The sequence below is a fragment of the Papaver somniferum genome, chromosome 7, assembly GCF_003573695.1.
Source record: "Papaver somniferum cultivar HN1 chromosome 7, ASM357369v1, whole genome shotgun sequence".
Classification (NCBI taxonomy): Eukaryota; Viridiplantae; Streptophyta; class Magnoliopsida; order Ranunculales; family Papaveraceae; genus Papaver; species Papaver somniferum.
Genome location: NC_039364.1, coordinates 82,134,047 through 82,150,841, shown reverse-complemented (window position 1 = coordinate 82,150,841; position 16,795 = coordinate 82,134,047). Strand labels below are relative to the sequence as shown.

Genomic DNA, 16,795 nt, shown 5'->3' with positions numbered 1-16,795 from the left:
TGGCTAGTTGGACAAAGTAAAGCATCTCATACATTCTATCGTTTCATTTTGTTTATTTTCTTTGTTAATTCCAGAAGGAAAAAAATAATTTCCAATATTTGTGAGATTATGTTGGTGTGTTATTTATGGAAATCCTTAATATTAGTCAAAATATACGGAAATGTAAAAATCTTAGTCGAAAATTCGGGAAGTTTGTGTAATAAAATAACAAGTATGTATTAACCTTCTAACAATAAAGAGGGAATAACGGATGTGACTGGGCATTCAAATTGTATGTTTGTCTTCCTTATTATGCTATTGTTTTTCTACTAATTACATAATGACATGTGTTTGTGGGGAAAAAACTATTGGTAATGACTAGCAAATTTAAAAAATAACAACCTATCGTTTATATATAAAAATATAATTATGAAGTAGAAAAATGATAGTAATTTTCTATTTATATGTAAAGTATAAATAATTTTACTTAAATTTCGGTAGTTTCTTAGAATATTTCGGCATGTCTCGCTACCAAAATATTTTATGAAACTAGAATTTGATATCTTGGCACAATCATGTACTCGCACAATACCCAGAAAAAACTACCTCTTGTGGTCATAAGGTTAATCCAATTTTATCATCTCTGAGACAAAAAAAAAAAAAAAACTCAGAGAAGAAAATGGATTCACCATCATCAGGTACAAGTGAATCAACTCATTGGTTAACAACATCACGTTCTTCGTTTGTTGAATCATTTAGAAGTGTACGTCTTTCTGCTATAGGTAGAATTGATAAAGAAGATTTGCGAAAAAGAATATTAATACCTGAATATCTTCGATTTGCAATGAGAGACGCAATTTTATCGAAAGATATAAATGGTGTTGGTTTAATAATATCTGATGCTAATTGTGAAGCTCCTGAAGCACCTATGGTGGTTTTTGTTAATTCTAAAAGTGGTGGTCGTCATGGTCCCTTTCTTAAATCAAGGCTTCAAGATATAATGGGCGAAGAACAGGTAATTAGACACAAATACATTACATATTCTCTTAATCATATTTATGTTGGATGTTTCAATTACCTTAATTATGTATTTTATATTTTACTATAATTTAAAGTAGTAACCTCGTATAGATTTAAACATTTAAAAAATTCAATATTACAAAGATCAACAAATGACTGTATAACAATGGTATTATCACTTCTTCTTCTTTTTCAGATTATTTAGTTAATTATTTTTTTCCGGCTAGTTTCCCTTGAAGCAAATGTTTTCAACTTTAGAAAACTAGGAGAGAAAAAAATCAAAGTTTATATAAACGTTTGTTAATAATAAAACTTTAGAAAAAAAGCTATAAATAGCTTTCTTTACTTAATTTTGCATGAGTAAATCAGATGTTTTCTGGTTTTTAATAATAAAACCACAACTAATGGAAATAACGAATAAACTTAACTAAGTACAGCGAGGCATTTGGAATTGATTATCCGAGTAAAATTTTTAGTGAATGTTATATGTTAGAGGTTCATTACAGTTTAACTTTGAGATTATGAAAAACCTATTGTTGAATTTGTCCTTTAAATTTCATATCTGATTAAAGAGAGAAATAATTTGATACTGATGAAGGCTAGAGACCTCTTGATATATATGGTTGAGAATACTGCCGAATATTATCTTCGTAATAGACACAACTAATGGAAATAACGAATGATTTACAAATTCATCGAACTTATAAAATGACAACTATGTTGTATAGTGTCAACATTTGCATTTTTAAACTAACAAAGAGAAGATTGATACAAGGAGTGGTAAACATACTTTTGACTATCTTGATTCATTCAAATTCACATGATTTATTATGGGTTTCTTGTTATAAATATCCTTGGTATAGTATGTAAATCATATGCTAAATTTTTTATGAATATTATATTAGTGCACCTAGGTTACCACTTTACCTCTCACGTTCCATATCGTTTCTCCCTACACATGAACCTAATTTCTCTCAATAGGTATACGAGCATATCTCTTCAGAAAGTTTGGTAACATTTTGTTAATTCATGTAAATGAAGCATAACTTAGAAACTAGGTTAGGAAGGTTATTATTTTCGTTGATGCTGATGGGAAAAAATCTAGAAGATCATTGAAAAGAGTTTTAAAGTTTCTTTGTTGAATATATTGTAAGATAATTAAAGAAAAAATATTGTCTTTCTTTCAGTTTATTTGCATGAAATATTTAATGAAAAGTATTGAAATATGCTATATTTAATTTCTTTGAAGTCTATATGACGATGAGTCTATGATTGTAATGTATTTTTTGACGTTTTGTTTATTTTTTGAACATCAATCATAACACTTAAAAAAAATTATTATTAAATATTTTTATAATTATATAATTTTATTATCATATATAATGCAGGTTTTTGATCTTTCAGTTGTAAAGCCTCCAGATTTTGTCCAATATGGATTGGGTTGTTTGGAGAAATTGGCTTCTCTTGGCGATGAATGTGCAAAAGAAGTCCGTGAAAAGATGAGGATAGTGGTATGTCTGCTTTTATCTATCAATAAACCAATCCTATACTTGCGTATTGACATGAACTTAAACCTGAAAGTTATTCTCAAACTTACTTCAATATAATATGTCGATATAAACCTAAACACTAACTACTCGCATATTTGAATTATATTAAATATTCCTTTAATTAAAACTTGCACACCTAAAATAGTACATGAGTGCATATTTATATGGTACGGTCGATTGAGGGATTTCTCAGATGTTCTATTCACCATTCATTTTTCTCTAAAGAGCCTTTAAGATCATTCTTGGCAGGTTGCAGGTGGTGATGGTACAGTGGGTTGGGTATTAGGAAGCCTTTCGGAGCTTAATAAGCAGAAACGAGAGCCGGTTCCTCCAACAGGAATTATCCCACTCGGTACAGGAAATGACCTATCCAGAAGCTTTGGTTGGGTAAGAGATTTAATGTGGTGCAAATTTGTTAAGTAGTGATTAGAAATCTTCTCTTATACTAAAACAAGATGCAAATTTGTCATCAGGGAGGTTCGTTTCCTTTCGCGTGGAAGTCGGCCATTAAGAGATTTCTCCACAAGGCTGTTACAGGTCCAATATGTCGTCTTGATAGGCAAGCATTTTCAGATTGTTATCACACCGATGACAATTAAAAAAATTATTATTATTATTATTATATACTTACGATGGCTAATCATTTATATCAATAATCTTATAATACGCATTAGATTAATATTTTTTAACAAAAGATATATAAGTGTCAAAACTTAATAGTTACATTGTGGATAATGTTCTCCTCAATAACAATTAACGTGTGCTTAAACGTAAAGGAAAACCAAAATTCGTACTTTCTACGCGTCTCATCTTGTGTTATTTATGACAAATCTAAGTTCAATAGTTGCATTTTTTTATGCATGTATATAACTTATACTTCTCAGTTATTTTATTTTTTATACTTTCCATCACCACTCCTTACAATTTTTCTTGGTTAATAAATTATTTTCTTCATATTGATACAGCTGGCATATTGTAGTCTCTACACCTTCTGGAGAAACTGTGGACCTTCCATACTCGTTAAAACCTACTGAGGAATGTTCTATTGACAAGGTTTGAATGACAATTGTTTTGTTTAATTTTATATTTTAATTTTATTTATGAACATGCTTTACCATTTCATTCTAGTACAAGGTGTGCATATCTTCATCAAGTCAGTTATGGGATTTTTATACAAAATGTTAACTCAAAACATGTCCAGGACGTACTGGTCGAAAGTTTTACTTTAAATAAAACAAAGGTGTAGGTAAAATTTCTCACAAAGTTGGTCGATATTGTTTTTCTAACCCTTCACACAAGTTGGCTAAATTGGCCAATACTAATTTCTTTCCCGATGTTCTAATGTTTTTCTAGAACATGTATCTTAAATATTTATATAGTTATATACTTACAGGATTTGGATGTCGAGGGGGAGACATCTGAAACATCTACATGCTTTGAAGGCGTGTTTTACAACTATTATAGCATAGGTATTCTTTCATTTTATAGTTGATCAATTTTTTAAACTAGTTAAATGAAAAAATCAGTTACATCTTATGTTCAAAATTAGATAAAGAGCGATTTTATGTTAGTTTTCTTTTGTTGCTAGTCATAAACCCGATGGTTGGTTAAGGTCGTAATGTGTAAAACTTCATTGTGTCAAATTTATGATGTGGCTCTAAATTTTTTGGAACATGGTGTAAGTTAACGTTAGATAGAAAAGATGATCAAAGGTGGGAAATGTTCTAATTTTATTTTTTCGTTAGATAACATGAAGCACCGGTGTCATTCATGAATCACCAGTTTATTGTGATTGTCATAAAAAACTTCTAATATATTAAAAATGTTCACTCTACATATTAAATAAATTTTTTGATGTTTCTTATTTTCAAAGTTGTTGCCGTATAGGAATGGATGCTCAAGTTGCTTATGGATTCCACCAGTTACGTGATGAAAAACCATACTTGGCACAAGGTCCAATATCAAATAAGGTTTGACAAGATTTATTATCCTTTTACACCGTGTTATTTACATATTCAGTATAAAAATCATGAGGAATTGGATAACGGGAATATTAAGATTGCAGTATATGTCATCAATTGAATCATATTTAACTTCAAGCATGAGTACCGATTAATTATTTTCAAACATTTTTTTTTCGTTTTTAATTTGTACTAAATGTTGAAGAAATGAATTTCGTTTTCAAAGAATATATTCCCTCTCTACTTTAAAACGTATTCCCAAGAAGATTCTGAATATTAACATCATGGATCAACGTTTTTAATTCAAACTATGAAACACTATGTCTCTGTATATGATTTTGATTTCTTATAAATTTATAGTTTAGGATAAGTTTGTTATATTGTTTTTATTCATAATAACTCAAGTAATCTTAACTGGTATTATTTGTAAGAATGTCTTTTGCAGATTTGTCTAGCATTGGGGTATAAATGTGGTACAAATATTTTTCTCCCTTAGGTGGTTACAACCATATTTTGCATACTGACATGGTTATCATGTAAATTATTAGAACATTTAGTATCATATAAGTAATTATACGCTGCTTAAGAATTAATTTTTTATTAGCCTAGCCAGCTTAGTTATTATCTTAAAGTTACTAGTTTTTGTGTTTTTCTTCAAGGATTTCAAAATAATTTCACATTCTCTCTTATCATAGTTGATTTATTCTGGATATGGTTGCGGTCAAGGGTGGTTTTGCACACCATGCATGAGTGATCCTAGCTTAAGGTTGGTAGTATTTTTTTAGCGAATATTCTTGTTCCTTTTGTAACATACTGGTAGTTCTTTTTTTTATGATGAAGTTATGTCACTCTTATCCAAAAACTAAATCCCTTACCTAATTTTTCACCAAACTATACTGCAACAGGATGTTGTATTATCAATGGTTAAAGCTAATAGTACTTCAAAATATGTTTTATAGAATTGTAAAAGGTTTCGTATAGATTTCTTTAGATGCATTAAATATGTTAGAATATAATTGTTTAAGATAGTTTTGACGTCTAAAGATGACCATTTTCCAAGACTTATGCATGTAGGGGCCTCAAGAACATTTTACAAGTTCACATTATGAAAGCAAATTGTTCAAAATGGGAAAAGGTTCCAGTTCCTTCCGGGTATGCTTTTTCTCTGTTCTTATTTTGTAACTTGTATAATATAATGTATAAATGGATGTTTTCTGGTTTCTCCATTCAGTCATGAAGTATCTTTGAGTCTAAGGCTTAGTTAGTCATGTGTTCTGTTTTATAAAAGCGCTTTAATGTTGTGCGTTGTTGTGTTGTACGCTCTAAAAAAATAGTTAAACATTTGGTAAACTATAAACTAAGAGAGAAAGATAATTAAAAAAGAAACCAAATTGTGTTTAGTAAAATATTAGGTTCAACTATTGTTATTGCAACAAATGACGAAAACATATATATCTCTCATAATAGTTTTATCTGACTTTTCGGGTTTAGAATAATTAGAATTTTAAATATTAAATATACATTTATCTCTTGATATATACAGATATATATAGTAATAATTATTATTATTTTTACAATTATGATAATTATATGTTATTATAGATATAATTTTGAGAAAATAAATCATACTTAAATTAATTATTTATTTAATATTTGTTATCTGAAATGGAATATAAGATAAATTTTGAAAAAAAATATACAGATAGTTATATAAGGGTAATTTTCATTCATCATTTATAAAATACTAAAGGGATAAAAATAAATAAAAACATATATGAAAATTATGGTAGGCCCATAACTTTTGTTTTTATGCAGTTTTCAAAAGCTAAGGACTTCTGAAATTACTAAAGATCACTTTGCTAAAACTTACCAACACAGAAAAAATATTGTTATATATATTTTTTCAGACCGGTATCATTATAATACAGTGGTAAAGTCATCGGGTGATGAGGATACCAGTGACCTGAGTTCGAAACTCGCTAGCACCAAATTCTTTACCGATTAAAAAAAATATTCAAAGTGCTTTTATCTTAAAAAACAAAACAAAACCCACCCTTATACTTCTCAATTCTTGCAAAAATGTACATTTTATTAAAATATTATTATTATTTTTGTCATTTTCCTGAACCTGATAGATGTTCCTTCTTTCTCTTTTTTAGAGTTAGGGCGATAGTTGCTTTAAATCTTCACCATTATGGAAGTGGAAGGAACCCGTGGGGTAATCTCAAACCAGAATATTTAGAAAAGGTATGGTTTATCCATATTATATCTATCATTGTAAATAAAAATGATCTAGAATAGTACTCATATCCATTATATAGAAGTATTCTGATAAACACGCATAGTCACCTATATATAAATTATATAGCATGCCGATAAACGAGATAAACTTACTTGATCACCTTAAAGATACTAGGTTAGATACTAGAGTGGATTTGCTTGAAAATAATTGAGATTCAAAAGACGCCAGGTAATCCTTGGTTTGGATAAAAACTTAATGATGTCATGAATTGATGCATTTAATTATTAATGATCTTTTAAATATGATGTAGATGATGCTCATATTCATTTTTAACAGAGAGGCTTTGTCGAGGCGCATGCAGATGATGGGTTACTTGAAATCTTTGGATTAAAGCAAGGATGGCACGCTTCTTTAGTTATGGTCGAGCTTATCTCAGCAAAACATATTGCTCAGGTACAACAAGTTTTCTAGAGTTTTTCCGTTTAGCTTATGAATATCTTTTTTTTTAAATCACCTAGATGAAGCGTAAAAATAACTTTCGTGTAAACTTTCTTAGAAATAATTATGAAAGTTATGGAATCTGGCAGTGTAGATTTAAACATGCTAAGTACTTTGTCATCTGTATTTTGAGAATAAAAAAGGATAAAAAAAAATAGAAACAAATAACAACCAACACAATTTACGGGTTAGATAACTTTCAATCAAGCTTTAGAGAGTGCATACATGTCAAAAATAATTCAATATGGGATGGGGATCGGGGTGGGCGAGGAAAGTAAAAAATTTTTCCTTTAAAAACTTTAATCTTATTAATCTTGGAGATTATTCATAAATTGGGGTTGGATGGAAATTCACATCATCGTTTTTCAGGCGGCAGCAATTAGGTTGGAAATAAGAGGTGGGGAGTGGAGAGAAGCCTATATGCAGATGGATGGAGAACCATGGAAACAATCAATGAACAATGAGTGTTCTACATTTGTGGAGATTAAAAGGGTTCCGTTCCAATCTCTTATGATTAGCGGAGATTGATCATAATTGCTAGAAATTATTTGACATATAATTGATTCAATTCTGTAATGATTATTTATTCTTCCTCTTTAATTGATTTTTTTTTGTGTGTAATCATTTATATAAATTTTAACCAAAGGGTTGTATAAATACCTACTCACCTTTTCAAACTATTGGTAATTCCAAAATTGTACCTGTTACATTGATTAGTTGTTACCAAGTTTTGTTTGTATATCATATCCTTTGATGCACAATAAGTATATATATTTTGTTGACATTCTCTTTCTAATTTTATGTTACAACTTATTCATTTATAAAATTAATTTGTAAATGAAAAATTAATCTGTTACCGAGGTTTCACCTTCACAGGCGGTGGTATTTGCACCTTCATACCCGTCCATGCTATTTCCAGTGCAGTCTCTCGTAAATGCAACAAATATCTGGATAAGTGCACTACTCATTTTTATGATTTCGGCGTTTTAGCCTTCTCGACGGGGGAACTTAGAGAAGATATAATGGTCTTTTTAAGAGATTGATGAATTGTTTAACTAGTCATGATGCTAGCAGTAAAATTGACAATGTTCTTTTTCATAGAGTAGGGGTTACTACTCAAAAGGGTGTCGGAGCGCAATTTAATGCTGGGATCCCATCCAACCTCTTGTAAACGCTTTTTCCCATTTACACCATCTCTTTATTAATGATAATAACATAATTATTATTATTTTGCTACTTACTTGTGATTCCTGCTGATGGGAATGGACAGAAGATTGGGCCACGTCAGGTTTGTGCAGTTCTTAGTTATAGACTTGACATTCCCCTCTTTGTAGAAAACAGTAATTTATGTGCTGTAACAGAGACATGGATGTATACAGTTGTTGACGGTGGATTTTCGACAAAGGCTAAAATCGTAAAATCAAAATTTTGCATATTTCTGACATGGCTTCAGACAGGTATGTTAAATTCATATTTTAGGATTCAGACGTGAAAGTTCATGTCATAATCTCTCACTGAGCGTACATCCTCTCAGAGCAGGCATGAATATATGATTCGTAAAGCCTCTCAACTGAGCTTTCGACACATCGCATATTTCATCAACACTTATATATAGAATCATAAGTGATTGGACGGCTCCTAGACATATTACATGCTAGTATAGAGCAGTAATGTCTTCAGGATGTCGCATAATCCCTGACTATATAGAATGCACATGTATAGAATCTCAATGATTGGACAGCTCCTAGACATATTGCATGCTAGTATAGAGCGTTACTGTCTACAGGATGTCGCAATGTTCTTCCCTGACTATACAAAACTAATATTCAGAGCGAGTATGATGTCTCTACCATCTCATACCTCGATTATCGAATAAACGCTCCTAGACATATTGCATACTAGTATAGAGCAATTCATAGATTAACTTTAGCGCAACATTCATCAATTGAATTCCTAGAAAATAATCTATTTTATCTCATTACTCCGTTTCATGGCTTATTCTCAGCTGAATTCCATGAATTAGTAATAAATATTCAATCTATCTCACCACTCCGTTTCATGGCTTATTCACAACTGAATTCCATGAATTAATAATAGATATTTACTTTTCTGGCGTTTAGGCCAGCACCGAGTAAGCCTCGAGAAAATGGTGCAAGTGCACTTAACAATAATGCACGAACGAGCACCCAAATAGGCATAAGTGAGCACCCAAATGCATAAACGAGCATTCAAAATTTGGACGAACGAGGAAACATATACAACATAGGAAAGGAAAATAATAAAGGAGAGGCGCGCATGGGACCGGGCCCACCGGCCGGCGGTCATGCCACCATGGCAGGTCTCACTCCTCCTTTTTTTATCATATTATATTATTTTCCTCATCTCATGAAAACTCCTTTGTTTGAGCAAACTTCCTCATTTGAGCAAAACTCCTAATGTTAATGGTGGATTTTAGTTCAGGGCTAAAGTTGTAAAAGCCAAAATTATGCGCCGACATCCTGCAAAGGATAGAGCCACTTATAAGTGATGAATACTTCTTCACTTTACTAATTCATCCAGGTTGGAGTATGTAGCAACAATCCCATATACCCTGTGAATTTATAGCATTCTCAATCAATACACGATTAACCTTGTATTTCCCGCTGAACTCTCATTATTGGTGCGGTATGACGACTGAGTGTTGCTCTCAGCAGAGCAACACGAATTTCCAAGCGTTAATAATGAAGCGTATACGAAATACCCGTACAGGCTGCCGCTCTCGGTGTGTTATACTAGCCCGATTGAGCATACATCTCTCGGTGTGTTATACTAGCCCGATTAAGCATCTGGACTGTCCATATCAGTCTCAGAAACAATCACGACCATCCAACTTCACCATCACGATTGGATGGCTTAGATCAAATCCATAACCCTCAAGCAGGTATTGGAATGTTCAACACCGTACCAATGCAACCCGCATGGTCGGCCTCTCAAAAAGGGTAGCATGGCTTGACAATTTGTACAACCAAAGCAGCGTGGACGAGAAACCCTAAATTAGGGTTTGCAGCACATTACATTTGTCGCAAATCAGTCTCAACCATCCATCTTCGCAGGCATAGATGGAGGGTGTAGATGTAGATTCAAAGGCCCCAGTGCATGTCAACACAAACACCATGGGCTCGCCTACATACATGACCGATCGGTCAGGACCAAACATGGATGGTCGTCCCAATTCGTGCGCCCAAACAAGGCATGACGCACGGCTGGCAAAACCCTAATTAGGGTTTTTCGATCACGATTGTCCATTTTCACCTGATCGAACGAAGGGTCTAGGGGTCGATTAAGCAGGTCCAGTGAGTATCAACACGATCACTATGGGCCCATCTATCTCCACACCCGATCAGCGAAGGCATATCATGCCTGGTCGTCTCGATTCGCACGCCCAAACTACGCGTGGTCACACCTCCCAATTGCAAACTAATCTCGACCACTCAACTTTGTCGGACCAATTGAGTGGCTCAGATCACGTTTCTATGGGGTATTAAGGTATGGACGTGTACATCAGCCCGCCGTCTGTATACCAGACTAATCGGCCAAGACCGACCAAGCTTGGTCGTCTCGAAACGCGCGCCCAAAGTTGGCATGACGCGCGGCTTTTGCAGCACCGGATTTTTGTCGGAAATTGATCTCAACCACTCAACTTCGCCGGACAAATTGAGTGGCTTAGATCACACTTTCAGGAGACAATGAGGTATGGGCGCCTAGACCGGCATGCCATCTACACGCATGCATGATCGGCCCGGCCAAAATTGCGTCCCAAGCTTGGTTTCAACCAAGCTGAAGAGTGATGCTTGTGCACCTCTTCATAAACCCTAATTCCACTAACGGTCGCAGATGAGTGTCTCAAAGATCATCTAGTCCGTTCAACTTCACCTGCTTGGTTATACAACCCTGGTTAGGAGTTAACTGGTCAATGAGGTGTTGTGGTGATTACAATCCGCCACTCTACCACACCAAGTGATCGGTCAAGTCAGGACTTACCTGTACAGCCCCAAACGATCACTTGAAGATGGCTAGACACGCATCTATTTTAAGACGCTTAATCGTGACTTACTCCATTAAGCCTTAAAACAGCGATGCTTCATACGTGCTGAATATATTCGATGCATTACATGCATAGAATTCACGTGATATTTTACAAGTATCAAATTCCAAATAACTTAGTTATTTAACCTAGCATTACATGCTACCTTTTGTGGGTCCTACGATCCACACATTCGAGACATCAATCATGTCACAAACTGGGGGATACATACTGGGGTATTGGTCTGGCGGTTTACAGCGTGCAGCGCACAACGCGCCATCACAAGAACGTGTCAGGAAGTCATGGACGGTTAGTGATGATGGGATAAGTGGGCAAGACTGATCGTGTAACACTAACACACGCAACTCCACTACTCCATCACTCCACTTTCTCCATTTCCCATGAGAGACGTGGGTTAGGCTCAATGACTTGTATAAATAGGTTCTCCTCCCTATTTTCAAACAAGACAAGACAACAGAAGCAAGTGTTGACACAACCGTATTCAAACGCCGGAACTGATAGCTTACATTCTGCAAGCCTGTTCTGCTTTCTGATACAAGTCGTACATAGCCAACACCTTCATAATCTCAACACCTTATTCGCTTCCCTCCCTAAGTTCAACCCCATCTCCTTCACTTTGTGACAGAAGCAAGTCTGGAACGGCCATTTCTTGGTTTAGGCCAGAATTGTACAGATTGATTTCTCGAATGTTTAGATTCATTCCTCATCCACACACCCCAAATTACCAAATTCGGCAGGAATAGTTTTCACCAATAAACAATTGGCGACCACAGTGGGAGATAATCTCTCGGTTGTGAAGTCAATTTCTTCAATACCAATTCAATTTTACTGATTTCGAAAATGGTGGATTTTAGGTCTGGATCAACGACCAATCCTGACGGGACTAGCGTTGAAAAACTCTCGGTGTTGATATCTCAGGTGTCACCGTGCATCCAGTCAATACCATCAATGTATCTCGTGGAATTGCTTCCTCTACTACCAGCACCTGTTGTAGTCTTAAATTTGCGGTAAATACGGATCGTTGCTCGGACTTGAATAGATTTAAAAACAAAAAATATATACAAAATTGTCACAGGATCAAGAGATACTAGGACTCAGGATTCCACCAATTCTTATACTCATGCGAATCAACTATTAATTCTAGACAATTATAGCTTATAATGATAACAAATATCGACTCTTTTCTTTGCCAAAACTAGATTTTGTAAAGTATTGGATGTAAATCATAAGCATGATGCATCAAGAGTTCCTAGACTAAGCATACATCATCAGATAAAATCACAAATAATCAAGAAAAATCATAAAACAACTCATAATAGTGCAAACAGTCATAAAGAATTAAATAGAATTACTCATGCATAGAGAATGGTTTCCTCCATCATCCCAGTAATGGGGTTTAGCTACTCATAATAATCATGTTCTAAAAATAAATATTTGATGCTCAAAAAGTTGATTAAAAGAGTGAAAAGAATGAAAACAGTGATTCTGCGACCCACAGACGGCATCCAGAAAAGAACGATAAAATACCACTGTTGTTGACGCTGCGAAAATAAGACTGCTGTTGACGCCTTCTTTTAAGACCCACGGCCGCTAGTCTTCCACTATTCAAAGAACGACTGTCTTTGCAGGTGTGTTCTTCGTGTTCTTCGAGCTTTGTTAATGGCAGCAGCAGCAGCAGGTACAATTCCTGCAACTCCTCCTGCGCCTCTCTGCTGGCCTCCCAATCGACCCCTAACTCTTGATAATCTTCTCTCACTTCTCTCCACCTCTTATATACTTCACAGCTCCAAGAAATCCCGATAGAATCTCTATTTTTTCTTTCTTCCAAAGTCTCGGAAAATACTGCTCAAAGCTATTCGTACGCGTCTGTTAGCTATAAACTTTCCACCAAACTCTTATCAAGACTTGAACAGGACCTACTACGTAACTATCCAGCGTAAAACTCTCACAAAATCTTTCATACAAATCCTTGAAACTTGACAGAACAATACGTATCCTGTTTGGACTTTGATCGCTTCTCCCAGCCATTCCAGCCCAAGTTGATCGATAAAATCACTTGCATACGGTCTGTTTAGTCTTAACAGGCCTAGCCCAATTGATTTCAGGGATTTAATCTCCCTCAAAACTGCCCAGAAATCCAACAACAAGTTATCATACGTGAACTTTAGTTTTCCCGCCAAATTCCATTATTTGAACTTTGAATGTGGTGTCCCCTTAACCAGACTGGGAGTCCCTTTAGCATGTGCCTTGAAATGGGGTGCCCCTTAGTAATTAGGTTACCCCTTATCCAAAATCAAGGGTCCGTATAGCAAGTGTCCTCTGGGACATTTTCCGCACTTTTTTCGGGGTTCCTCCGGGGTATTTCTGGGGTACTTCCGGTACACTTCTGGGGCGCTTCCGGCACTCTATCAACGGAGGTCCAAACGCCGCATTTTCAGCCAATTTCGCCGCAAATCCTTATTCTTCTAAAAACACCTACAAATAAATAAAATAACCAAATAAGTATAGAATCGAGCACTTACACTATATACAATTGAGATATATTAGAGACATAAATGCGTCTATCAAATACCCCCAAACTTATTATTTGCTAGTCCTCGAGAAAATCAAAACTACAAAATAAAATCCTAACTCACTGTCGCAGGCATCGTCGATTGCATTTAGCGTATGCAATAAGCCTTTAAACCCCTAGGTGGCCCTAGTGGCCGAGTTATAGTCTCGGGAGGGCTTACTAGAGATATTACCACAAAACCTTTATACTCCAGACCCTAGCTATCTACAACGAACCTTGGAAGGCACTAAAGAATCTCCTTGGTTGGCATACTTATTGACTACAGGAAGAAGTACCCTGATGCGAAATTCCACTTGCTGTACACGAGTTTGCACTCAAGCATACTAAAATTCATATAAAGTGACAGAGCTCTACTCAGATAGTTGCACTATGGACATCATATTCGGAGTCAAACTAATCACATGGAAAGATTAAGAGATGGATATAGAAAAACATAGATGGTTTTGATGTTTACTAAGTGAACGGCGTTTCCCATATCTGTCTGAAGGCCTCCGCCAAAATGAACATATCCTAATGGATTGGGATATTAGTCTGACTAATATCAACACACTGGCATATACAAGGGAACCAGTGGTCGATAACCTAACTCTAGGTCAACACAACTGGCATATACAAGGGTACCAGTGGTCGACTTTATTGAATTTATTCCTTTTGGTCAAATGGTCTGGTCTCAATATTTTCTCACTTTTTCTTCTTTTTTTTTTTTTTTCTTCTTTTTTTTTTCAACTTTTTGGTAACTACCATTTTTTTTTTTTTTTTTTTTTTGTATCTCAATCACTCTAATTCACCCTAGCATTGGTAACAACTTGAATCGTGAGCCCCACCTAATCACTTAGAGAAACATAATTTAAAAACAAAATAAAATAAAAATAGAAGTGAAAAGGACTCAACGAGATATGGTGAAACTATCATGTTATTTCTAACACCTGAGCTCTGTGCTTTTATGAATAGACTCTTCTAGATGTTTCCATCTAATCAGATTGGTTCCTCAACTCCTACGATCAAAATGCTTCCATCCACTTAGATTGGTTAGTGCCATCCTAAATAAGCATAAATTTCTAGGCTCTGGAGTTTATTTATTCATACTGCAACTAAAAAGTTTCTCCCATACCCCCAAACTTAAACCTAACATTGTCCTCAATGTTCTAAAGATGAAATTAAAAGCATGAACAAGGAGAAACTGTTACCATTTGAAGTGAAAGAGTTACGGAAGGATATTACCTGGTTGCATGAGATTGGGTTACCTCCCAAGAAGTGCTAAGTTTAAAGTCTTCAGCCAGACTAAGAAAAGTATTAGTCAACTCGAACCGTATAACAGTAGCCGGAATAACTGTGGGTCTTTAACACCAAAAAGAGCTGACAAAAGGAAACTGCAGTGAACCAAGAAAATGTACAAGACTAGCATGCCCTTACCTAGTTTCCTGATTAAGATATCTATATCTAATTGTGGTTCAGGTTCAGGTTCTATAAAAGGGTCTAAATATATTTCTTTAGGCTGCAACTCCTCAAAATTGAGATCCGAATTATTAGGTCCTAGAGTCTGTAAATACTTAAATAAGAACTTAGAAGCACAAAATAATAACCTAAATAATTGAGGATCCTCTAAGTCAATCAGGTTTGACTTACATAATTGACCACAGTGAGAGTAGTGGTCATTCTTAAGAAAATGTGTCGATTCTAATATCCTAAAGTAATTAGGTTTAGTCTCAGAACTTAATAATTGACACATTTGAAATTTATACGTTCCCACAATTGTTTGAAAAATATTTGGTGGGAAAAAAAGTCGATCTTAGTATCATAGCCTGGTCTAACCTCATCAACCAGAGGATGGGTTTCTAACAACTGAACTTCCTTATGGACATCACTAGGTTCAGGAAAACGAGTATGAAAGTAATCTTGTAAAATGGTTGAGGCATTGATGTCAAGTCCTAAGTGTGGGGACTTTCTGAGAGTTAAAGGTAAGGCACTAGGGAAGTGATAATCACCCCAAACTTAGAGTTTTCAGTTTCTCTAGATAGACCTCTAATTATTTCTTGAATTTCCGTATCTTCAGAGTCCTTAAAATATTCAAGAGATTCTTCTAAGTTATTATCAGGTAGTGCATCTTTACTCATCTCTACGGGTCTATCTTCTTCTTCCAAGACTATTGTTTCTAAGTCGCTAGACTCTAAAACAGTATTTTCGAAATGAACCCGTTCCTCTAAACCACTATCGGCTTCGTAATCAAAAGGAAAAACTACATCGTCTAAAACGGTGGTATCCCTAATCAAATCCTCGTCCTTTTGAATAGGTGAATAATCATAAAATTATTTGGATTTGAAGTAGAAATAATATAATCACTATAAAGCTCAATTGGATTACTAGATTCCTGATTACTATGCCTACATATTTCAGATTCTTCATCACTACTATCCTCATCATCATAATAGTACGAAGATGATTGAACCTTATCTAAATAAGTAGTGTTACCAATTATAACCTCGTTATCTTGATTATGTGAAAAAGTATCTTCATTCTCAAGGGTATTATTGGATACACTATATTGGCAATTCAAGTTATTTCGAGCAATACTTTCGTTCGTCTCTAACTCAAGTCTACGTGTCGACTCAGCTATCCTCTCAAGGGTCTCTTCCAAAGAAAGTTCCCTTAGTGTAGGATCTAAGTTTTGAGTTAATCTATTGAGGATATCTTCTACAGATTCAGTTGTTGTTGCAGTTCTTTCGTCCATAACTACATTATTCACCTCATCTAATTTATACGTCGATTCAGCTAACTGACGTGATGACTCAGCTAAATTCCTGAGAGTCTCTTCTAGAGAAGGAATAGGAACTGAAGGATCATAATAAGGACTACTTTTCAATAGTTTGATTGTATCCTCTAAAGACGAAG

At 34.7% G+C, this 16,795-nt stretch overlaps 1 protein-coding gene across 2 annotated transcripts; it reads left to right on the top strand.

Annotated features, from left to right (window-relative positions):
• Positions 1-563: 563 nt before the first annotated feature.
• On the top strand, positions 564-8,008 carry LOC113292772 (diacylglycerol kinase 4-like). 2 transcript variants are annotated; one of them, XM_026541635.1, is made up of 12 exons: positions 566-994; positions 2,388-2,510; positions 2,799-2,936; positions 3,023-3,108; positions 3,515-3,602; positions 3,943-4,018; positions 4,437-4,519; positions 5,206-5,276; positions 5,585-5,662; positions 6,670-6,757; positions 7,089-7,205; positions 7,620-8,008. In XM_026541635.1, the coding sequence occupies exons 1-12, from the start codon at positions 659-661 to the stop codon at positions 7,776-7,778; spliced, it is 1,443 nt and encodes a 480-aa protein (XP_026397420.1). In that variant the 5' UTR covers positions 566-658; the 3' UTR covers positions 7,779-8,008. The 2 variants fall into 2 exon arrangements, 1 of the variants encoding a protein (XP_026397420.1); XR_003331856.1 differs by lacking the exon at positions 6,670-6,757 and having other exon boundaries at positions 564-994; positions 7,620-7,755.
• Positions 8,009-16,795: the final 8,787 nt, after the last annotated feature.